General features: G+C 39.1%; 1 protein-coding gene across 5 annotated transcripts; it reads left to right on the top strand.

The window, feature by feature from the left end:
• Positions 1-644: 644 nt before the first annotated feature.
• On the top strand, positions 645-25,393 carry jakmip1 (janus kinase and microtubule interacting protein 1). Of its 5 annotated transcripts, none has more exons than XM_047353142.1 (23): positions 645-1,134; positions 7,375-7,681; positions 9,104-9,436; positions 10,383-10,544; positions 11,952-12,164; positions 12,554-12,667; positions 12,903-13,049; positions 15,275-15,445; positions 16,131-16,190; positions 17,221-17,349; positions 17,684-17,812; positions 17,895-17,978; positions 18,818-18,880; positions 20,280-20,378; positions 21,169-21,270; positions 21,364-21,417; positions 21,502-21,567; positions 21,700-21,768; positions 21,945-22,022; positions 23,012-23,221; positions 23,949-24,014; positions 24,983-25,028; positions 25,131-25,393. In XM_047353142.1, exons 2-23 carry the CDS (start codon positions 7,526-7,528, stop codon positions 25,190-25,192), a joined length of 2,613 nt encoding a protein of 870 aa, XP_047209098.1. In that variant the 5' UTR covers positions 645-1,134; positions 7,375-7,525; the 3' UTR covers positions 25,193-25,393. The 5 variants fall into 5 exon arrangements, with proteins under 5 accessions (XP_047209098.1, XP_047209100.1, XP_047209101.1 ...); XM_047353144.1 differs by having other exon boundaries at positions 646-1,134; positions 24,952-25,028; XM_047353143.1 differs by lacking the exon at positions 645-1,134 and adding an exon at positions 1,221-1,428.
• The last annotated feature ends 76 nt before the right edge of the window (positions 25,394-25,469 follow it).

Below are 25,469 nucleotides of genomic sequence, written 5' to 3'. Positions count from 1 at the left end.
AACTGAACTGGACTTTACTGAACTGGTTAGTAGAATGGCCCACTATATTTACTTACTATTTCATTTAGTGGGACATTTGCATACCTTGCATTTCCAGTGAAAACATTCTTAATACATATCTTTATTGTTGTATGATTTTTGCTGTTATATTTTGCACCCATATTGTTCTAGTTCTTTACCACAGGTCATTTGCCTGATCTCTATGGGTGGGTTTCAGGCTGAAAGACACAATAGTTGGCTGAGGAGTGAAGGAATAAAACCATTCTGAATGTGGTGAACTAACAAAGGCATGTTTTCTTACTCTTAGTTTTAAAAGTGGGGGCAAGGACGAGTTTTGAATCACCGTCTGTTATTAAGCCCACCTTCTTAAGTGTTTAATGTTTCCAAATGAATCGTGTTTCTAACCTATTTCCTTTATTTTTATTGTTAAAATAAAACAAACAGCTCAATGGTTGCGTTTACACTTTTGCGTCCAGAATAACAACGTAGTTCTGTGTGTAGAAAAGCAGGATATTCCTTCTCTCTCACATCATGGCTAACTGAATGTGCGTGAACGTACATCCTGTACGTATCCTCTCCCGCACAGGGCTGCGTGTTCACGCACGCACACGCGTCCGGTGTCATCCTTGAACACGCAGTCAGGTGTCGCACCTCTATCACGCTGCTGGCTACGCCCTCGTGGATAGGCGTATTAATTTATCAGCCCCGCGCAGATGTAATGTAAAGGAACGTATGACGTAACTCGACCACCCCAACGTGTGTGTGTGTGTGTGTGTGTGTGTGTGTGGGTGTGTGTGTGTGTGGGGAGGAAAATAACGTCCGGCGTGCGAGGGGAGGAGAAGAAGAAGAAGCAGAAGCCAGGAGCTGCTGCTCGCTGTGGGAGAGTGGCTGAAATACAGTTTGAGTCATTGTGTTAATTCCTGCAAATGAGTGTCATTTATTGGGAATAAGTGTTCGAGCGCAGTAAGCGGAGCTCCGCATCTTAAAAGTGCATAAAGTGTGTTAATTTGGAGCTCTTGACCGTAGCCCACCCACTCCGGCCGGCCAGCCAGCCTCCCTTCCTGGATGTGAAAGCAGCGACGCTTCACCATCATCCAGCCTCTTGTGACCTGGTGGTTTGGACCTCCATTTCAGGTGAGTTTTTTTCGCTTTATCAAGCTAAATAACTTCAGCTGGCTAATTTGTGGAATGACAGGCGGCTAGCCGCTGCCGTTACCCGCGTTGGATGATGTGGTAGCGGTGCAGCAGACTTACACATCATGGGCTTCATCTTCTCAGCCTTTCAGTACCGAGAGTTTAGGATTTTTTTGTCAGGGACCAAAGCCCTCATTGACTCGCTAAAGAATGTGAATAATGCGGAGATTTGCTAAAACAGTCCACCAGCTAGCCAACGAGGAAGCCAGCAGCGCGGTGGTAACGTTACCCAACGTGAGTAATTAACTGTTCTTAACGTTTGCCTTCTTAAAACAGATATTTCTTATTTTATTTCATCCTTTCAAATATATGATTTGCAAGAGAACCTGAATCGTGGCTTAAAACTAAACCTTGGACTCCAGGTCTCTGTGGCTGGAGGATGCTGCGGCAGCCTCGCATGTCGCCGCGGGGTGTGGTTGGCAGGCAAGCCGGACGAGCAACCCGCTGCTCTTTAATCTCCGGGTTGACTTCCTATTAGGGGTCTGGCCACATCGCGTCAGGGCCACCCCTATCAACTTCCAACATGCCCTTTCACCAGCCTCTTCTCATGCTGCCATATTAGCAGCTCTGCTGTTGTGTCTGGAGCTCTGGAGGCTTGTACATCAGCTCCAGTGGACAGCCAACATGTGTTGCTCTCACTTTTGTTAGATCAGAAGGGGTGATGTATCCTGTGGTGATGCATAGGGTTGTTAACATCTCATTTTTCTGTTGACTTCAATTTTCTTGTCAGCTATTGAGTAGCCTTCTTTACCCCCTCTTTTCTTCTGCCGTACTCAGTAAGGCACTGACAAACTCTATATGGCCATGTTCATCTTGTATTACACTCATGTATTTAACACCAGTGTCTTCTCTCCCTTTAAAGTACGTGTTTATCACTGCATTGGCATGTCCTTTGCGGGAGGTGACGTGATTATTGCGAACATGCACACAGATGTATTCATGCATGCAAAAGCAAACACTTGTATACACATGATGTACTTGCAGAAGCTAAACCCCATTCTCTCCTGCAGTGAATGAAAAATAATTATACCAAGATGACATGTTAATAAGCAGTTAGAGCCAATCAAACTCCAAAGATTTCTAATTAATCTCTTTGGCTTCACTAGTCATTAGGGTCACTAGTGATTGAGCTGTCATGGTGCTTTTCAGGTCGTATGCTTCACTAGTGTTGTTCGCTTAGTCCCTGACAACGATCCTTTCCATATCTTAAGGCACTAGACTGCTGACTGTGTATGTGTGGTCTGTGGAGGGATGTCTGGAGAGCCGCCAGACATTCAAACACAAATGTGTGTTTGAATGAGAACATATACTGTGAAATCCGCTTTTCCTTTTAATCTGAGTTGAAGTTTAACCCAAGCAGAGATGAGAGTAATCTCTATTTGAGCTCATATTTGCCTATGAGGCTTCTGGACATTTATATTGCATGGATGTTTACTTAATGTTTGACCTTTGGTAGACCTGTGTGGTCTGTCTGTTAATGTACAATAAGCATGTTCGAACCCATGCAGAAACATTGGTTTGGTCAAAAAGTTTGTGTGTCTAAATTCACGAGATACCTTTGAAAATGCATTATTTTTCCTCTTGTGTTTGCCATGATCCTTGAAAAAAAAAGAAGTTGCTGCTCAGACCACAAAGAGAAGTGAAAAGTTGTCTGTCAGGAAAAGCCTCATAGGTACATCTCTAATTATAATTAGCATTTTTTTTTTTTAAGTTTTGTTTAGTACACAGGAGAAAGACTGTGCTATAGAAACAATCTAAGGTATCTTCAATTATACTATAATTTATAAAAATCTGTCAATAAAGACAGTTATCTGCAGATTGAAACGGTTAGAGTGGAAGTAAGTGTGCAAACTTCCATGAAGACAGAAATTAATTGGCATATGGTAGGCAGACAGACTTGTTTTCATCCTCCAAGGGCCTGAGGTTTCACGTGATCAACTGTTTCCAGCTGTTTAAAGTGGTTACTTTACTTACTGGCTTTAAAAATATCAATTCTCTGCCTGTAGAGAAGAAAAAACCAAGAAAACTAGCTGTTTCTAAGAAACAAACATTTGAACATCCTGAATTTACTATCAGTTATTAAAATTAATCTGCTTGCCATTCTATCTGCATTAATCTGTCTGGATACATTGGATACATATGTTGCAAACTCTTTAGTTATTCCTACATCACCGTCCATTTCTTATTGGTTTATTATCACTTCCATAAACACAGTGCTATTGCAGACTCAATGAAGTAGTGTTTGAACTAATTATCCAAGTGGCACATTACTTGCTTTTAGTCCTCGAAGTGGCATTGTTGTTCAATCAAAAATAACATTTTTTTTTTTTTTTTTTAACATACTGATTCTGCATTTCAGTCCAGAATGTGAGGCTGTATCAGCTACATGCGTGTGGTGGGAAGAATAGTAAATCTTGGGCAGTCAGTTGTCTTTGCTGAAAGGTTTACTTCCACTATGCGATTTGTTGCACCATGTAAACCTGACTGTACTTGAACAGGATGAGGTAATCTTTGACCAATGCTGACATCGGTGTGCTTCTGTGAACATTTAAGCTGCATGTTAGCCCCACAGTGCCCCTATAAAATGTTCCAGTCTCCGGTATGACATTCCTGGTTTTCAGTGATCTATAAACCTTGAGAATTAGTGCCTCTCTGCCATCCTGGGAACATGTGGCTCAGTGGCAACTTGCATAAACTGTGATTGCCATACAGTGCTGTGAAAACGTTTTTGCCCCTTACAGATTTCTGCAGTTGTTGTTATTGTGTTGCACTTTAATTTTTCAGATCATCACAAAATAAATATCAATAAAGTTAAACTTGAGTCGGTCTGAAAACCTCTTCTCAAATGATGATTTAAATTACAAGAAGAAAAGTTAGTAAAACTACCCTGTTGCTGTGTGAAGCATTGCTTGCTCTTATAACTGGTTAAACCTTCTAACTGGTTGCGCCAGCCTTGGCAACTACAGTTGCTTCAAGCATTTGTAAAAATTGGCAGTGAGTTTATTGCTATGAAGGAATCTTGGCTCACTCTTCTTTAAAAATGTGTTTTAATTCAACTGCATCAGAGAGTTTTTTTGCTGGAATGGTATGTTAAAGGTAACATCAATGCATCTCGATCAGATTTAAGTCTGGACTTTGACTAGGCCATTCCAAAGCCTTCACTTTGCTTTATTTGAGCCGTTGAGAGGTGTTTTAAGGATCATTGTCCTGCTGCATAACCAAATGTTGCCAGTCTCCCTATTATTCAACCATGAATACTGACCTTAACTGAGACAAGTGAGGCCTGAAGTCCATTGGATGATCTTCAGGGTTCTTTTGTGACTTCCTGAATGAGTTGTTGATGTGCTCTTGGAGTAATTCTAGCAGGCCGCCAGTCGTGGGAACGTTCAACACCATTCCATGTCCTCTCCATTTGTAGATAATAGCGCTGACTGCAATTCACCTGAGTCTCAAAACCTTTGAAATAACTTTGTTACATTATAAGATAATAGATGTCATCCTACTAGCATCAGATGTCAGATGCTAGTAGGCTATAAATTCACGTTTCCTTAATCATCCGTTGAACCCCACAGCCATTTCTTCCTGGGTGCATCTGGTCTTTTCCAATGACACAGGCCAGAAGAGACATGTGAAAAATGCTGGGAAGTGTAGACAAAAAAACAGAAATGTACATTCAGATTGCAATTCAGTTCTGATCTACTATAAATAAAACAGTTGTTCTTAATGTGAATAAACACTGAAAGCTTGTGGTGCCACTGTGAATGTGTGTCAGCTGTGTCTGTTCCTGGTTGTTCAGTTAAAGGCTGAGAGAATGTGTGTTTGTGTCATTGCTCTCTGTGTGTGAATGATTTTCCTCTCCGTGTCTGTGAATGAGAGTGAGATCAGTAAAATCACCATGCCAGTAAAGAGGGTCGGAGTGATGCAGCAAGCTTGGGGAAAATAGGAAAACAAAGAACAAGATGGGTAAGGTTGGTTGAGGTCTGCATTTATCTTCCTTCTGATTTTCATCTTCTCTGCTTCTCTTGAAAATAAGTCTTATGTCTTTCCTTGAATCTATCGCCCTTCCATCCTTACCGTTAATCTGCCATCAGGGCCTTGTGTAAATTCATTTGGAGAAAGCTTCAATGCTCGCTGTAGTCAATGCACCTCCCTCAGTCAAGATCGACTGAAAGATGAAACGCGCTGGGATTATATAGGGATATTTCTAATGTACAACCTCTATGCAGTTTTTTATCCATCCAAAGATTCCTCCTTCCCCGTCATCCTTCGTATTAGAGAACATGAGAGATTTTGAGAGCAAGAGTTACCTTGGTAACAATTTCTGCCATCTGTGTATGTTGTATGGATGTGTGTCGAAAAAATGGAAGCGTCTGTGGTCTGAACGCTACATGTCTCTCCTTGTTGCGTTATTTATCTAATAAGTCAGCACAGAGACTCTAGGGTTACTGGGTTATAGACGAGGATGGAGCGGTCCACTTTCGGCTCAACGGATTTGTGTCATTGCAGCAACACATGTACGACAAACTGTGAAAGAGAAATGGATGCCCTGCACTGGAAAACAAGGAGTGGAGAGTGGAGAAGTAATTATTAATTAATTCCCTCTGTATTTGCTTAGGCTTGTGTGCCTGCCTAGGTTACTTTTTTTACCAGCTGAGGCAAGGCAGAAACGGGTAAATATCTTTGAAATTTGTTCTATTTCTTACTAAAAATACCAGGAATAATTTTATTAGAAGTCAAATTGATGTCGTGGTTTCTAAAATCTCATAAGAAAGAGAGAGGTGGAGACAAATCTTGCAATTGTGTTGTCCTAATGGATACAGTGAAGGATTGAATATCAGTAGTCTAGGCAGCTCCTGTATGAATTCAGCTTGTGAAAAAGAACTCAAAGCCATATCAGATCCTCAAAACATCAATCTACGACTCATGAAACAATCATTTATTAAATAGCAGAACTAGGGCAACAGCTTTTTTTTCTTTTTAGTCAATTGATTATTGCATTACTATATATATGTGTAGTACACATATGGCCAAAATAAAGAATAGGATCTGTGTAAATTTAAAATTTTTAGGATGTTTACTGCCAAAAATGTATTTTATGAATTTTATTTTTATATAATTATTATCAATACACAAAATTTAAAGCAGAGTTACTACACTGCTTAAGTTCTGGACTTTTTACCCTTTACTGAAATCTGTAATATAAAATTTCTGCTGGTGTTGTGTTTTGCCTACAGTAGATAAAATCCAAAATAAAATACATTTGCACTTTGTCAACAATAGCAAAGGCCGTTCTGACAAAGCATGTGGTTCTGGTTAATATTTTCTTTTTTGTGATGAAATAATTTTCACACTCTGGCCTGACTCCTGCAGAGACATTGTCAAGAGTAAAAACTGTCGCCTGAAATGTTTTTCTCTGTTTGTCTTTCATAATATTGCATTTCCTTTGATGCAACACTCCCACACAGGCAATGTCAGGGGTCAAACGCCATGTTATATGGTGCCACTGCAGAACAAATGAGACAGCTATGGAGGAAGTATGAATGGAGCCAAGATGTCGAGTTTTAATGAAGCAAATTTCCTCAAATCTCCATTGCAGCAGGCTGTCTGCAACTCCTTTTTTAAGTCTGTAATCTACATGTTCTTTACGCCTCCCAATCAGCTGAAAGGTCCCGGCATGAGAATGGGAGGATTGAAATCGATATATTATGTCTCTGATCCACCTCGGGAGGGAGCCACAAACATGTAACCACTATGAGCTGTAAGGATAAGACAGGATTTATTCTGATAAAGAATATGTTTATGATGAAACTAGTGATGCCTGTTGTGGGATATCTTTAGAGAAGAATTAGCGATGGTTTCTTTGTCTACTGACAGAAAGAAGGGTCCAGTGAAATTCTCCTAACAAGGGATTGCTGTGCTTGGACAGACACATTTTCATGCACTGTATAGCTTATAAGTGCAGTCTAGGGAGCACAACAGACTGATGATAAATGACCCTTGTGTATAAAAAGTGAAACCGGTGACAGGGGAGATTGTAAATGTTGTCCCCAAAATAGTCTGTTTTCCTAGGCGGTGGTGCGTCATGTGGCTTGGGCCCAGAGTGTTGAACCGGAAAGTTTTGTGTAACCCAGATTTTAATACTGACTCATTCTTTTTTCCTGTTTTCTCTCTCTTAAACAGAAATTTTCAACAGCTCCTAGCGACGATGTAGATGGTGATGCAGAGATGATGATGCAGGGACTTGCAGGGAGGAGGAGCAGTGAGTGACACCCTCCTCCGTATCGCCACCTTGTGCACTCCATGTCTGTCCAGACGGGACAGCTAGAGTGCTATGTCATCTACCACACCGCCATTGGCCCAACCCTCTAAAAAGGGAAGGAAGCCGGAGAAATCAGAGGTGATGGCTGATTCACAGCCGGCCACCAACGAGGAACTTAGGAGCAAAGTGATGGACATTCAGATCGAGCTGCAGCAGGAGCGGGGCAAGGTGAGAAGGAGGATCAACAGAGGGGAAGACCTGGTTTTTAAAAATAATAATAAATAAATGAACCATTTGGTCTGATGGTTAATGAGACTGTCATCCTGGTGGTGATAGTGGTGAATTGCACAAAGTGGATGAAATCATGAACATCGACCTTAAAATCCTCTTATCTTCACCTCATCTCAGCATCTAATTCTAGGACACATTTGGGTGTCCAGCTTAATAATGATCCCAAAGCTGGTTTTGGAATGGTTAAAGTGGGCTAACATTATGTTTCTGTAATGACCCGACATCAACCTTATAGAAAACAGAAGGACTATGTTTATAAGCTAAGTCTGTGGCAGAGAAAACTAACCAATTTCAATGAGCTCTAAAATTCTCAGTTTTCTGTAAAATCATACTGTTACAGAAATCATTATAACCCTAAAATTAATATAACATTCATGGCAATTGTGAATTGCTTGATTACACCACTGCAAATACTACCGCAAGTCAGTCTTTCACAAAATATTTTTTTATTGATGCTCATTAACCCTGAATAGCTCTGAATAAGGCCAACAGTGTAATTACTGTAAATCACATGGCCAGTAAGCCTTTTAGTTGCCCTGCTAGTGAAGAGGGGTTAATTGTAAGCTCATTTGCTTAAAGAAAGATGTAAGTTAAATTCTTTACAAAACAGAAATGTCTGGTTGCAGAAGTCTACATTTTTCAAGAGGCAACATTTTGAAGGATATTGGCTAGTGATGATGTGCAGGGTATTTATTTAACCTGCAGAAATGTCAGTTAATCAGTCAGCCAAACACCTCAACCCTAGCTCCTCATTCTCTAAGGCTATAAAAATGCATACTTTTTGTACTCCTTTACAAACTCATTGTAATGAATGTGGGCTGTTCAGGAAAACCGAAAGTCCTTTAAATTGAATTTGAACACAACAAAGCCCCTGAGAGACCTCAGCATGGATTAACAGTTATGCTTATGGTCCAACCTGGTTTTAAATGAGGAGTTCTGCCAACAATAACAGGAGAAAGTTCCAAAGGAAAGATGTCTCTGACTTGCAGGATCACTCCCAGGAGGAAGGACTGTTTGTCTGTAATTGTATCCTCCTATTGACATGCACACTCCCTTTATGATCTGTTTTTGTCTTTCATTGTTTTATTTTAACAATGCCAGTAACCTTACATGATTTCTGTGTGTTTAGGGTGCCTGCTACACATGAAAAATATGTTGTCTAAATATAGATGGAAAAACAACAAAATAGATATACATGCTTTACAATTTCCAAAGATGGATTTCATTTTTACGACATGCATGTGAAACAAATGCTTTCATGTAAAATAATTACATTTCAGCAAAGGTTTGGACACATTAACAAAAGTCAATTTTGCGTGAGCAGCTATAGTAGTGTTTTTGGTATCCTCTTTGTCACAGGTCTGTAAGCTCCGAGAGCGTCTGCAGGAACAGCGACAGGCCCGGGAGCTTGAACAACACAAACATGCTGTAGCACTCACCGACCTGCGTGCCAAACTCCACGAAGAAAAGCTACGTGAGATATCGTCTGCTCGCGAGGCTCTGGCGCGGCAGCATGAAGTCGAGTTGACCCGGGCGATCAAGATCCGGGATACAGAGGTGCAGAGGCTTCAGGGACTTGTAAATGCACTGAGGGATGGAGCCGCTGACAAGCTCAAAAACGCCCTCCTTGGGGAGGCTCGGGAGGAGGCTAGAAGAGCTTTTGATGGGGAGAGACTAAAGCTACAGCAGGAGGTGGGTTTATTCCTGTGTGTCTGTGACAGAGAGCTTCATGATGGGATTGTTTTCATTTCATCTCCCTTCCCATTTTACACTTTGGCCGTTTTGGTCTTTTTGTACTGACCACGAGTTTTGGGATGCTTCGTGTCCAATTTGACAGCTGAAGATTTCTAATAATTTTCTGTAATCGGCTCATTGTCTACTGTAACTAAGTGTGACTCCAGTGAAAAATATCTGCTAGCAGGCAGTCACTCAGAGTCATAGTGATGTGATCAGAGGTCCAACTCTGTTATATTTAATAGGATTTGACTAGCCTAAATGGGGATCAGAACCACAATTATTAGGAACAGGTGTTATGTAAAATATCCACAAAATAAACAAAAGTACCTCAGATTTTGGCTTTTTTTTCTCAATAATTTGTCAATATACTTAAATAAGATACTTGAACTAATACGTAACTCTTATTACATGGGTATAAAATTGTCTTCGTGCATAAAAGGAAGGTTCCTTGGGACAAACTTATAATGCAAAGGTATGAGCTAGGGCTACAAATTATTAAAGAGGAGAACTGACCCAGAGGTTTCATAATTTGTTCCTTCTTTGTGAACTGTAACCCTTCGGTATTTGGACTCATAAATGCCCTCGGGAGTTTAAGCAGCTTATATGGCTTTGTTTTCTTGGGAGTGCTTATAAACCCACATTTACTGGGAATAAATGTGTGCGGGTATGTCAACATTCCTGTGACACTTCATACACCTTTGGAAATTTGCTGCTGAAAAACAGGAAGCAAGTTGGAAAGGCTGCCAAACTATTGTTTTACTTTGTGTTCTGTAGACAAACAGGGCATTAACCATTACAACATTGGAAAGTATTTCTAAATGTATGAACCTCTTGTCTCGATTGTTTTCACTTTCAAATCTTTTTATATTCATTTATTTGTGGGATTTTTTTAATGTTTTAGATTCAGGAGCAAAAAACAGCCAGGAAGCAGGCTGAGGAGGCGCTGGCAAATGCTCTGCAAGCTGATAAAGCCAAAGCAGCTGATCTCCGCACAGCCTACCAGCAACACCAGGATGAGGTTCATCGCATTAAACGGGACTGCGAGAAAGACATTCGCAGGCTGGTAAGCCCGGATCAGAGAGGAAAAACATGTACACAGACACTGTGTGTCTAAGCCATGTAATTATTCTGAGAATTCCTAATAAAACAAAACAGTTTGAAAACTGAGTATATGCTATTGTTATTTTATTTCACATAAGCTGCAACCTTTAGATGTGTATGGAAAGATTATTTTCAACAACAGAACAGAATTTGGGCGGGTCGGCTCTCCATTACAGGGCTTGCCCATAGTGACGGATTACCATTCATGTTTACATTAACACTTTTAAACTAACCAGCATGTATTTTGACTCAGAGGGAACCCATACAGGCACAACTAGAACAAATAAACTCCACTTCAGCTATAAGTCATCAACTGTTTACCATCTGTTAACAAACACAGGCTTGTTACTGAAAGCCTTGGTTGTTTTTACTTTAAACAATAAGCAATCACATGGTTGTCCATGCTTACTGTTACACTTCTGTTTATCACACTAATTATTGCTAACAAAACTGGTTAAAAACATGTTTTTTTTAGTATGTTTGGCACTTATTAAAGGTTTATGCCATACATTTTCTCATTTTTACATTAAAATTGTAAAACTGTAATTTATTATAATTAGATACTGCACAATCAATGGAGAGTATTGTACAGGCATATGATGAAAAGGCAAAAGACTCTGGCATAAACAATTATATCCTGATTCTTGTGCTAGTTAGACTCATCATATGCAGCATCTTTTATTGTCCAAGCCTCTGCTGATCATATTGGAATATTATCATCAGTCTTCTCAGTCTTGTGTTCTGCTGATGAAGTTCAGTTCCAGCTTAGAGCTTATCTTTCTAAAGTTGTGTCAAGGTTGGAGACTAATTGCTGTGTGTTTATCTTTACCATGTAGTCTTTATCTCCAAGAACAAAAGCCTATACACCTGTTTGAGTTACTCATTAACCCCATTTATTACTACAGGACTATTATAACAATCATCATTGTTAATATACGAATGTTTAAGCAACAATAAACAAACAAAAAAAAAAGACTCATTATCGACAGCAAGCTGCACAGGAAACACTGGTGTTAAAGAACAAAATACGGAGGGAAGTCAAAAAGTTAACAATGTCAGACACAAGCAAGCCTCTAAAATTAGTCCAAGCTAAATTAAAATGGTTTGGTACTAGACCACCAGAAGGTGGTCACTTATTCTTATGGCATTCAGAATGAATTGTGTACAATCTATCTAAAAGTTTATTTTTTATATAAATACGAGGATAAGTATTAAAAGGTCCTAAACAAAACTTGCTGAAACTTTTAGAAACCTGGTGGAAACACTTGTTGAGAACAGTTTTTGGTATATTAAAAAAGCTTTTGGTGGAAAAGTGCCTGTTTGATTTACTTTCCAAGTATTTCCTGTCCCTGTTCATTGCGTTTCATAGATGGATGAGTTAAAGGCAAAGGACCGGGTGGTGTGTGCTCTGGAGAGGGAGTTGGGGTTGCAGGCTGGCTATGCCCAGAAGCTCCAGCTTCAAAAGGAAGCCTTGGATGAGCAGCTGGGACAGGTACGAGAGGCTGAAAAATACAACCACGGCAGCCCCAAGCGAGAGGTGGTGCCTGGGCTGGGAGAAAACCCAGACCTCCTTAATAACCAGGTATAAATGCACAAACACACCTATTAAACCACGCACGGGCATCCTCAGCCAATGTTTTCATGCTTGTTATTCATATGGAAACATTTTAAACCAATCATGCTCATTATATAACCTCCTTTCAGTATGTCATAGGATACGACTGATCTATTATATCAGTGTTTAAGGGATGCTTTTATCATCTATGTCTTGACTTATTGACATAGATATATATCCCACACTTCAAAGTTAAAACATGTTTACGGTTTTCTAGCACATTCACACCTTTTAAAATGACAACTCCTCTTTAATCCCATCCTCCTTCCTGTCTACCTCCAACACCTGCTGGCCTGCATGTGTCCCTTTTTCAGTTGTTATATTCCTTCTCCTTTCCTCTCCCCCCTGCTCAACAGGAGGTGGACGAGCGGGACATGAGGAGATTCCAGCTGAAGATTGCAGAGCTCCACTCAGTCATTAGGAAGTTGGAGGACAGAAATGCACTTCTGGCAGATGAGAGGAATGAACTAGTGAGAAACACACATGCAGTTATGTATATGATCATAGGAAAACACTTAGTTTACACATATTGTTTTGATGAATTGCATAATTATACATGCATAAGAATATGTGGGCAAAAATTGCAACCTAATAAAACATGTAACGTTATTATTATCTCTCCTGAACATGTTGGAATTCTGTGTCAGCAGAAGTCAAGACTTAAGATTATAGTGTTTCCCCACCCGGTTTCCTTCCTCTGTTCAGCTGAAGCGGGTGCGAGAGGCAGAGAGCCAAATGAAGCCCATGTTTGAGAAGAATAAACGGCTGTCCAAGAAGAATGATGACCTCTTACAAACGCTACAGCGTATGGAGGAGAAACTGAAGAACTTGTGTCGAGAGAATGCAGAGATGGTGAGATGACACTGACTGAATTGTCTCGCCTTCTCTCTGTTAATAACTGAAAGTAAAGAGGATATTCAGATATACACTACATTGCCAAAAGAATTGGTCCATCCTTCCAAATTATTGAATTTAGGTGTTCCAATCACTTCCATGGCATGGTGTATCAAATCCAGCAGTTACTGAGGTACAGAGTCCACAAATGTCAGTAGCTTTCAGTAGAGTCAACATCTACAGTCCTCCGAACTACATCTGACTTATTGGTTAGCTCAGGAGCAATGTTTAGAGCATCATGGGATGCGGTTTCCTGGGCAGCTGCATCCAAGCCTTACATCAGTAAGTCCAACGCACACCTTTGGATGCAGAGGAGTAAATTAAATGGACGAGTCTGGGTTTGGCAGTGGTCAGGAAAACAAGACTTACCCGACTACAGCGTGTAAAGTGTACATTTTGATGCAGATTATGGTGTGGGGCTGTTGTTCAGAACATTGATTCTGACCGTTTCAGTGAAAGAAACCTTTAATGGTTCAGCATACTAGAGAATTGCATGCTTTTAACTCTTTGGGAACAATCTGGAGATGGACCCATCAGTTCCAGCATGACTGTTCATCAGTCTTCAAAGCAAGGTCCATAAGGACATGAACAAGCGAGTTTGGTAAGGACGAACTTATTGGCACAACCCGATAAAACATCTTTGAGATGAATTAAAGCAGAGACGGTAAGCCAGGCTATTTTGTCTGACCTCTATGCCTGACTTCATAAACGCTCTCCTGGAAGAATGGGCAGATATTCACATAAACACACTCCTAAACCATGCGGAAAGCCTTCCCAGAAGACTCGAAGCTGTTGTGGTTGCAAAGGGTTGGGCCAATGCCATATTGAAGCCTTCATTTTAAAAATGTGAGGTTGTTAAAGTTCATGGGTGTGTAAAGAAAATTGATCCAGTCCATTTGGGAATATAGTGTGGATGTCCTAGAGTAGCATCACTTTCCTTGGAACCTCATTTTGTGCAAGTTCTCCTGAGAGATAAAACATTCAGGGTGGCTCTCATCGTTAGTTGCTGTATCTGTAGTTTAAACGGCAGATTTCATCATAAATTAAAGTCTGTTGGTCTCCACAGACATTCCTGTGACCTACTAAAAAGTTTACTTTTGACTGTAAAATCTGAACAGAAATCATGTTTCTTTGTTTTTATGAACATGATTTCTGTTCCAGGAAATGCAAACAGCAAAGCGTGATGGCATTTAAAATCTTGGAAACCTGCTTGAACTCTGTGAGTTCAGGTATCATGAGTAGACATTTTGGTTGTAAAAAAGAAGTTCATACTTCTTTGCATTCATTTTTGATTTTTTTTTTTGCCTGAATGAAATTGTATAAAACAGTTCATTGTGCAGGTAAGTAAAAATATTAAAAGCAAAACATCAAGTTATTCTATGTACGGGTCTTACTTACAACATACAAAAAATGTGAAAAAAATGCAGCTATGTGTACTATTATTAAGAAATGATAAATGGTCTAGTCTATTATTTGCCAGAAATGTCTATAAATCTATAACAGAATCAATTATTCTCTCAAATTCACATTTCTGATCATAGATTCTAGTTGTCTTCATAAATTACAGTTATTTATTTAGTTTATTTCTGTTCATATTTTAAGAGTTGATCAAAAACGTTTTGATCCTTTAAATCTGCACAGTAGGGATGAGTGATATGGACGCACATTATTGTAACTTATATTATGTATGGATTATATCTTATTTTATGTTATTATAACAAATCTTTCATGCTTTTTTGAGTAAATAATTTCGAAAACAGAAAACTATAAGCGGCAATACAAAGCTTTTTTAAAATCAAAAGTTGTTTTTTGCAATGCATCTGTCACTACTTGCAGTCACACAGGTCTCACAGACACAAACGCTGCTCTGAAAATAAAAACATACACATTATCAAATGCTCTACTTCCCTAAGCCACATTAAGCAGTGTTTTATTATGTTAACAGTTTAAAGCTCTGCAGCTCTCCCCTTTTTAATCATTTTTTTTTTGTTTTATGGGTTTCCCATACTGTCAGCTGTAACTATCAGGCCCTAAGTGAGCCCTAAGTAATGACGCCACATGCTTAGGCTCTGATTGTATTAAGGTTAGTGCAACGTTTTTTTTATCCTGTAGGAAATAGGCCCTCTAGTGGCAGAAAAAGGAACAACATCAAACCTAATTTGGCTCCTGTTTTCCTCCCCCAGAAGGAAAAGGCTTCTTCCTCTCGGCCGCCCTCACATCACCAAACCACTCAGCCTCAGTTAAAGCGACCAAGTTCCCTGACAGACCTTAGCCACGCCCACGAGGAACAGGAAGTGGAGTTCCTCAAGCTGCAGGTTGCTGAGCAACGTGGCATCATTGAAGAGCTCACACAGGTTATGTTTTATAAAACATTGGTGTTGCATGTCACTAAATCCTTTCTCTGAATTATTTTTCAATATTGTTCAAGTTAACCTGTTTTAACATCTTTCTTCTTTATAGAGTCTATTTTTAAGTTATGTACTATTTAAGTATTTAAGTTTTTTGTCAATATTGTGATGTACTTTTCAATGTAAGGTCACTTTCTCCTTCATCAAAACCTTCTAGATACATGCATGCATTTGCTGTGTATACACGGCTGTTTCTAGATGTGTTACAAAAAGAGTACAGTTTATATCCATTAACTTTAATACAATTTCCTTCATTTACCCATATTAGAGAGTAATGAGCCACACTACCCAACCAGTTAGGGTTTGTGTTTGCTGAAATGTGCCTTGTTGTTACTCAATCTGTTATTCTGCACAGAGTGCCTCTCATTTTAATGTTTGCGTTTTTTCACACTGTATTTACCTTCCTTTAACTACCTCATTCAGCACAAAGGGTGATTTTATGTTACTTAGAGCCATTATTCAAACAGCTGATTTCGTTTCGCTTCCCTGCAGTTTGGAGAATAATTACTGAATACTTGTTTATGATGTGTCATATTCTTATGATTGGCCATTCTTTGATTTTTATCCAGTGTCGTCTAAAGGTTGGAGTGAAATTTTGCGACTTTTTTTGTGTTTCCTTTTTTTCCCCCAGGAACGTGACCGATTGGTGATGAGCAAGAAAAACCGAAGGAAAGCAACCAAGTTGCCTAAAGTAAGCTTTAATGATTGCTTTACCACATCTGTAAACCAACTGTGTGTCACTAATCGACTATCCTATCTGTGGCTGACAGATCCTTAAGTATTTCTTCAGTTGGTACTCTGTGTGTTTCTGACTAATTAGTCTCAAGGGACGATAATGACAACATAAGAATACACACGATTCCTGCTTGAACAATCCTCACAGCTAAATATTTCTGTAATGTTTGTTAGATTTGATTTTGTTTCTGTCTATTTGTTGCTTTTTAAGACATTACATCTTTTTTTCTCTTAAAAGGGGAACCAGGTAACAAGATATTTTGATTTAGGTGAAAGTGTTTGGGGAAAAATAATGGCTTTGACATGCGTGCATATGACTGGGTTTGTTGGAAGTAATCTCGGGGGACATTTCAAAGTCATGATGCTGCTAGGAGGAGGAGTTTCTCGTTGCATTGTGTTTGCTCCATCTCTCCTCACGGATCCGTTTTTTTGTAGCTTCTGCAGCTGGACAGAAGTAGGACACAGTTGCTTGACTTTTAGACTGTTTGAAGAGGTTTGACTGAAACCAGAAGCTTTACTGTCTGTCTTGTTTTTTCATTTCGCGTGGGATTGTGAGAAAAGCTGATTTGATCTTTCTTACATCACCGAAGCCTTGGATAGTACTCAAAGACAGTAGCTGCTGAAGTCCAGGAAATAATAAACGAGTTTTGAGGACATTTCTTTTCCCATTTGTTGGTGCTTTTGTTTTGGATCATGACAGAATACATCCTCCTCCTCCTCTACTTCTCCTCCTTCATTTGTCTGTGTGCCTTAGTTTGCCTTTATTTCTCTGGTTGCCAGGAGATGACTTATAAACATGATGGTAAGAACAAGAAGTCTTGGAAAGGGTACTGGCAAAATATATGCAAACAAAGATGAAGTTAGTTAATCTGATTGGCTTTGATTGGATTTCAGACAAAATGACAGATAAAATGTTGCTCAAAAATATAACATGTTTTAACAAATTTTATTCAGACTATGCCTTCTTTCTCATCTTTTTCCTACAGAGGCATGTTGTGGAGACATATTTTGGATTTGATGAGGAATCAATAGACTCTGAGACCTCATCTCTTACCTCCTATAACACTGACCTAACTGACCGCACACCTGCCACACCTGAGGAAGAGTTGGAAGAGGTATTTGTTTGTCTGCGTAGAATCAATATTTGATAAGCTTAGTGAAAGTTTTTATGTAAGCTTTTATTATTCCCCTTCTGCACCAACTTGTTGGTCAGCTCTCATTATAAGGAAAGTATAACATGCTGATATAAGTTGGTGAATTATTTGGGCTATTTGCTGTGAGAGTTTGTCTGCAGTGTTTTAGCTTAACAGATAAGAATCTTGTACCCAGCATAGTAGTTTTTAAACAGTAATGTTTTAAACCTTGGTGTACCTTGATAGTGGTAAATGCTGCATGTTTCAGATTTGATGTGAGGTGTGTTAATTTGACCCTTCGCATTTCATATAACAGACGGTTTCCCGCGAGGAGTCGGAGCTTCGTTTCCGTCAGCTCACCAGAGAGTATCAGGCTCTGCAGCGAGCTTATGCTCTTCTGCAGGAGCAGAGTGGGGGATCTTTGGATGCTGAAAGGGAGGCTAGAGTATGTATATGCTTTTTTTCCCATTACGATCTTGGTTGTTGGACTTAACTATAACTTTAACTTCCCCTTTATACCCCCACAGACACGCGAGCAGCTTCAGATGGATCTTAGCAGATGCCAGGCAAAGATTATAGACCTGGAAAAGGCCCTGGCAGAGAGTGGACAGGTAATAAAGACAGGGGATGGGGACAGGAGCTCGGTGGTCCTGCTCTTACTGGCCCTCCTGCATGTCTGTTTGGCTGCTCTGCTCCTTGGATGGCGTTATGCTGACCAGGTGTTCCACAGAATCCTGTGATAACTCCTCCTGCATGTATGTTCTCAGCTCTGCGACCACATGCTCAGCTTCGCCTTCTGTTCTTACTGTTTGTGGTGGTGGTCGGTATCAGTTTGCTGTGCTTTCAGCCCAAACGTTTGAACTAAGTTGACTTGAATCAGTTTTGAATTGATGGGCATAGGATCCCAATGACACAGTATCCTGCTTTGCATGTCAGTATTAAAGTTTGTAATTTTGGTTTTTGAAGCAATCATCATGAAAGAGAAATAAACACCAAGTACAGTAAAAGGAAAAGCTAGTTGTTGAATATTTAAATACCACAACACACTCTAAACATAGAAATGCAAGACCTCTGATTAAAATTTACTGTAAAAATGTTCTTCCTTTCTCTGCATGTTGCATGTTCCACTGTGGCTTGATGCAGCTGTTGTTCATCTCAGATTGCCTTCTCTTCCTCTGTTACTATGAACACTTGCCAGCTGCAGCTCTATTTTCTGTTTTCACAAAAGTGGGTTTTCTTTGCCTGTATCAATAAACTGGTGTTACTCATACTCTGCTCCTGTCTTTCTGTTACCTTGTTACATCTAAGTGTGTCACTTTGATTCATTAAAAATGGCACTGAGCCGTATGTTTTGGTTTTGTTGGAGATGTTTGCTGACATCTTTGTTCATTACACCCAGTCACAGGGGACATTTCTTTCTTGCTGATGTTGTGTTTGGTTGTTATGGCAGGATTCAAAGTGGGTGGAGGAGAAGCAATACTTGATGAGGACCAACCAGGAACTGCACGAGAAGGTAGATTATAAAGCATGTAATCACTTTTGATGCAGTAAATTTCAGAGTTTGAGTAACAAAAGCAACACAGAACCGTATTGGTGTCCTCACTTTAGTGTAAATCCTCTTTTATAATCAAAAACATGATTCAAGACTTTAATGAGGAAAATAGAAACTGTTAAGGCCCCAAAAGAAACAGATTAAACAGGTAAGCAGTAATTTACAATGTAAAGAAGAGTGTGATAAGAAAGTATACTTTTAGGGCTGCCACCAACAGATATTTATTTATTTTTTATAATGAATCTGTGAAAGTGATTTCTAATTTCAATCAAAAACCACATGTTTTCCACAAAAATATATTTTATTTGTATCTTTGAAAATCAACTTTAGAGTATGAAATGTATAACCATGGAGCGCTCTTTCAGCATGACAGAAATAAATAGATTAATGCTCTTATATTTTATGAATGAAAAGCCCAAGTATTCAGAATGACTGAATGATGAGACTGAAGTGAAAACAAATTACTTGCATTTCTTAACTGTATGTATGTGTGTGTATGTATGTGTGTATGTATGTGGGCAGTTTAAATTTGATTTATTTTGATATTAACATAATTTACACTATTAAGTCTTCGCCGTAACACACAGAATAATAGTAGCTTGGATTCAAACCAGCGTCTAAACGCTCCCATTAACACTGTGGGGAAAATGTAGCAGACAAACAACCTGTCTAACTTCTGAGTTCATTCTGCAGCTTTAAATAACTTTGTGGCGTTGCCTTCACTCTTACATTAATTCCTGGGTGTCTTCTCCTCAGTTGCTCATCATGCATGGCGCTGGTGTTGCTGTGCTTTGCAACCAAACCTTACAGAGAGTCCGGCCCTCCTGTTTATTGTCACTATTATAACTTGAAGTACTCTAAACCTAAAGATCACTTTGTCCTTAGAGAAATTTGAAAAACCTTTATAACCCAGTTCATTTGATATTGAAGCAGATGCTTTATCTGCCTTTTTTTTTTCTTTTTCTTATTCGATGTCAAATGAAGCCAACCAATAAACATAACAGATCTGCACAGACACACAGATAGATGAGCACTGTTATTACAGGCTGCAGCCACGACTCCTTAAATACTGCAGTTTTGGAAAAACCAAAAAAAATCAATGGTAATTCTGTTAAAAGTAAACAATTTAAATAAAAAAAGGAAATGTATTGACTAAAATTATTGATGGTGGCGGATAATTACATGTATTTATCTGTGACATTATCTTTTATCCATTATCTATCTATTATCTATTACGTCAACTGGTTGTGGCAGCTGTAATACTAATTTCCTCAATTCTGGAATATTCATAATTACTTATTTACAAGCAAAATATTCATCTGCCATGTTTCCTAACATTCTTGGCCCTTTGTGTCTGTAGATTTGTGGACTGCAGCAGGCCGAGGCGCGGCTGCAGGCCGAGGTTCAGGACGCGCGGGACCAAAATGAGCTGCTTGAATTCAGGGTGCTCGAACTGGAAGTAAGAGACTGTCCCACCATCAAACTGTCAGTGGGAGGCGAGAATAACAATCTCAGCTCCAGGCGCAAAACATACATACAGTGACCCATCAGACATGCATGCATAACCTTGTAGATACTGTTCCTCACTGTTCCTTAATGGATGCACCTGTGTTCTCCAGTTTGTTTTGCATGGCAGCTGTTTGAATACCCATTCGCTGAACTGGATTTGTTGACGTTGTTGTTTTATGAACAAATTTGTTAAGATGAAAATTATTTTTTCATGGAATAAAAGATATTTAAGTTCACCCTCCATTTTAAACTTTGAGTTTGTCATTTTGTGTGTGCATGTGTGCATAATTACATTTTTAAAAGGTAAAACTTTGATTTTAATGATAAAATGACTCTAGAAAATTTTGTTTTGAAGTGTTAGTCTGAGTAGGTTAAAGTGTTAAACATATTTGGCCTTTGAAGTAGATATAATTGCATAACTGTATAAACTAATTCTATATTTTTGTGCAGCAGTTTTATCTCCAAGTCAGAAAAATTCCAGATCACATTCCTAGTTTTTAGTTTTAGCATGAATCCCTGTCGATTTGTTTGAGTTTCACCTCCATCGTTTTGGCAGATCCTGACCAATATTTTCACTGTCATGTAAGTAAATCCTAATTCCCTCCCCTTTCATTGCATTTTCTTTTACCATTGAATATTTTATTCCTCTAATTTCTCAGCACCGTCGCTGTCTATATAAATCATTACTGTAAGGTTGTTTTAATATATATTTAGGATTGAGATGGTATTTGTTTTTGTAGGAAAGGGAGCGCAGATCTCCTGCACTTAATCTCCACATGTCTGCGTTCCCTGAGAACAGCAGCAGTGCCCTGCAGACCTACTGCCGCCAGGAGGGAGTGAAGGTTACTAACCCATAAAAAAAAAAAAAGCTATTTACTTACGTTCAATAGTATCATTATGATGTGCTGAATGTCTGGATTTTTCTCTCTGTGCAGGATGTGATCATTCCCGAGCTGATGAAAAAGCTGGATATTCTGGGAGATAATGGGGTTAGTTTGATCATTGTTGTAGTTTTAAAGCTGTTATTTTTAAGCAGTCAAAATATTTCTTATAACTCCTATCACTTTTTGTAGAACCTCAGGAATGAGGAGCAGGTGGCGGTGATCCAGGCTGGGACTGTGATCTCGCTCTGTGAAAAGGTGACTCAAAAGCCTCTACAACATGTTGGTGACACTCTGTGGACACATCCAGTACTGCAGCTGTAACATTTACCTACTGATTAACCTATGGCACTTAAGTTATTTTTTTAAATGTTTACATTTATTGTACAGTGGTTGAAGCAGGTAGACAGCACTGAGGCAGCACTGACTCAGAAGATGATCGACCTCGAAAACGACAAAGTAAGAAATCAATTTAGACTTCAGTTTTTCAACTGTTTTATAATTCAGGACAGTAACGATGAGATAAAATTTCCTACAATTCTAAACACAAATTATTTCTATATATTTTGACTTCAGGAAGCACATCTATGATACTCATGATTTTGAGTCTCTGTGTTGCTGCTGTTTTGTCGCAGGAGCTGTTCAGTAAGCAGAAGGGATTCCTTGAAGAGGAGCTGGACTACAGGAAGCAGGCTTTGGATCAGGCTTACATGGTAGGGGTCCAGTAGTGGTACCGTGCAGTTTGGTTATATCTGCAGTACTTATACTTTTTAAAATTCAGTTAAATTAAAATCCTGTGTAATTGGAGATCAGAGCATCGTTGCTTTATTAACGGATTTACAACATGCAAGGGCACAACACTGTCATTTCAACATGTAACATAAATATTGAGGAGCCCATTAATTATCATGAATGCCACATGTTTCATAGAAATAACATTTCTCACATTGTGTTGGGATACTGCATCTTTTACAACATAAGTCCAAATTCTGTGATTGGTCTAAGCCACTCAATTGGCTGGGGAAATTACTTGTTTCTGGCCTGACCTGATTTTTCTCTTAGATGAAGGCCTTTTACTTCAATTCAGTTCAATAATTAAACTGCAGATGTTTTATTATTATTTTAGTGTATTTTAATGTTGAATTTGGTTCATGTGGATGTTAATTGAGGAGGTTCATTAGATAATTCAAGAGGAACTTCATTTATTAAGCTTTTCATTAAACATTTTTGACATAGAGGAGTTAAATCCTAGTTTTCTTTTGCTTTTAATGTAAGTTAAGATTTCCATCAATCTCCATGTTCTAACCATTTTATTTGTTCACTTTTAATGTTAATTTGTATTTTAAGGTTTCGTTTTATGTTTTTTTCCTTTGTATTTACTGTATTATTGAAAACTGAAGTGTTCTGGTAAAACATTAGAGCAAAGACACAGTTTGTGTTAATAAAAGAAAGAACAGCTACATAAATGTTCAAATCTAAATAGGCAGCCCTACTAAGTAGAACAGTGTTCCCTATATCTAACATGGTCACAGTGCTGTGTGTGTGTGTGTGTGTGCGTGCGTGCGTGTTTCCGTGCAATCTGTGTTTCTGTTTGTGTGTGCTCCCATGTGCATGCCTTGTATGTGTCTATGCATGTGCATGTGCACGCCTGCGTGTGTGTATTTTTGTTCTTGTATGCGTGTGTATGTGGCTGGCTGTGCAGAGGATCGAGGAGCTGGAGGCCACGCTGTATAGCGCTCTGCAGCAGGAGCAGCCAGCATGCCAGGCGGTGGCCGAGTCGCTGACAGACAGGCAGAGGGAGGAGCTGAGGCTAGCTGTGGACAAGTTGCGGCGTCAGATTCTCCGGCAGAGCCGGCAGTATGACAGTCAGATCTTACAGGAGCGCATGGAGCTCCTACAGCAGGCCCAGCAGGTAAGGCTCAAAACCAACCCAGTCAGGTTGTCGATTCCTGCCTGTCCTCAGTCTGATCCCTGATAACTGTCCGAAACGTCTGACCCTACCAGAGCACTGTTGCTTTGAAAAAGATGCAGTATCCCTCTGTGTTCTCCCTGTAATGCTGTTTGAAAGTGCACATGAAGAAATGGAAGAGCAAAAGATTAGACAGACTCAAGTTGTCAATGTGTGACTGTGTGTGTTTCATTGTGAATTAATTAGCCTCACACCTTTAGTATCCCACTTAAGCAGCCCTCTTTCTAGACTTACACACTTTTGTGTTTGTGTTTTGTGCTTGTTATTCATTTACCACATCAACACCTTGATGATCATTTAAACCTGTACTCAGACTCCCTACCATTACAAAATCCCACCAAAGAACACTTTGAACACTAATACATCATAAATGCACAATATTAACTCTCTCAAAAAGATTTTTAAGAGGTGTCAAACATATTGATACCTGTTAAGTATGAATTTTAGACAAAGAAGAGCATCACCTTCACTGGTCAGTCGGCTGTCTATCTTGAAGGTGCTGGATAGAAATGAGCACCTATAACACTTAGAGGAGAGGAATTATTTGTTATACAAAAATAACATGGTCTACATCATGGTTTCTGAAAAATATGTTAATGGTTTTAAATAGAATATGTTAATATTTATGAGATATTTTGACCAGCTAACTGCGTTTGTCTTTGTGTTGCAGAGAATTAGAGAGTTGGAGGACAGGATTGACTTGCAAAAGAGACAAATAAAGGAAATAGAGGAAAAGGTACAAGCTCAGATGTTTTGGGATACTTTTTGTCATGGTTAATAAAGCAAGTGTGTTAAACGTATTTGGCAGTTTATACATTGGGTTTCAAAGGTCATACCCCTGTGACAGTCTTACATTTTGACATGTCACAACCACAAACTTTAGTGTATTTTAAAGGGATTTTATGTGAGAGACGAATGCAAAGTTGTGAATAACTGTAAAGTGGAAGTAAAAAATAAATGTTTTTGGGTGTGTGTCCACAAACCAAATTATATCCTATTCTTTTTAACCAAAAAGCTCAAGCTCAGTCAGTTTAGATGGTGAATGTCAGTGTACATCAAATTTGAAATCCTGCCTAAGATTCTAAATAGATTCATGCCTGGACTTTGACTGGGCCGTTCTAACTCTTGAATATGGTTTGATCTAAACCATTCCACTGTTGCCCTGGCTGTAAGTTTAGGGCGACTGACCTGCTGGAAGGTGAACCTCTGACCAACTCTCAAGTCCTTTGCTGCCTCTAGCTGGTGTTCTTTAAGGATTTCTCTGAATTTAACTCAATCCTAATGTCTGTCATCTCTGACTAGGTTTCTTGTCCATGCACAGTGTTTCCAGGGTGATGCTCAGTGTTATTTTTCTGCACACATAAGGTTTTTAATGTAGGCCGCCATATAAATGCACTGAACACTTTTCATTTTTAAATTTGTATCACATTTTGAAAATAATATATCATTTCCCCTGAACTTCACAAATATGCACCGCTCTACTTTGGTAAATCACATAAAATCCCGATAAATTCCATTAAAGTTTGTGGTTGTAGCAGGTTAAATTTGAAAAAAATGTTCAAGGTGTATAAAGATTGTTTTCAGGCACTAAAGCTACTGTGTTGTTGTGCTTTTTTTGACAACATGTTCTCTCTCTTTTTGTCATCTTCCAAAACACCCATATCCCCCTTTAGTTTTTGTTCCTCTTCTTATTTTTCTCGTTAGCATTTATTCTTTGGCCTTAATGGAGGTGACCATGGACTCTCATCAGGTAAAGCTTGTGATACAATAACTTACAACTTGGCAGTTCTTATAATATGGTCATAGTGGGTAGAATGGTAGTTCTAAACCTTTCCTCTTTCTGTTTTCCTAGGTGTTGACTTGCTGTGGAGCAGAGCAAGGAATCAAAACTTAATTGTTTTTATGTTTTGTTGACAGTTACAAACAACCTTATGGCCTTTTTGATAAATGTGCACTTTGCAGAAGACACCCTTCTTGGAATGCAAGCAGATTTGAAAATTTTATAATCGTATATACTTGGGAGAAAAGTGACATTGTTTATTATTACAATTTTGCAATTGTCTTTGAACCTGAAGCACTGGACTTCTTTGTGGGAATAAAAACTGATTTATTGTGTGTTCTGAACATTTTACTGAAGTGGAGAAAATCCATAGCATGAAAGAATGCCCCAGTAGAGAAGGAGAGATGGAGG

This window comes from Girardinichthys multiradiatus, chromosome 23 (genome assembly GCF_021462225.1).
Source record: "Girardinichthys multiradiatus isolate DD_20200921_A chromosome 23, DD_fGirMul_XY1, whole genome shotgun sequence".
Taxonomy (NCBI): domain Eukaryota; kingdom Metazoa; phylum Chordata; class Actinopteri; order Cyprinodontiformes; family Goodeidae; genus Girardinichthys; species Girardinichthys multiradiatus.
The sequence above is the reverse complement of the archived record's forward strand: the minus strand, read 5'-3'. Positions and strand labels throughout refer to the sequence as shown.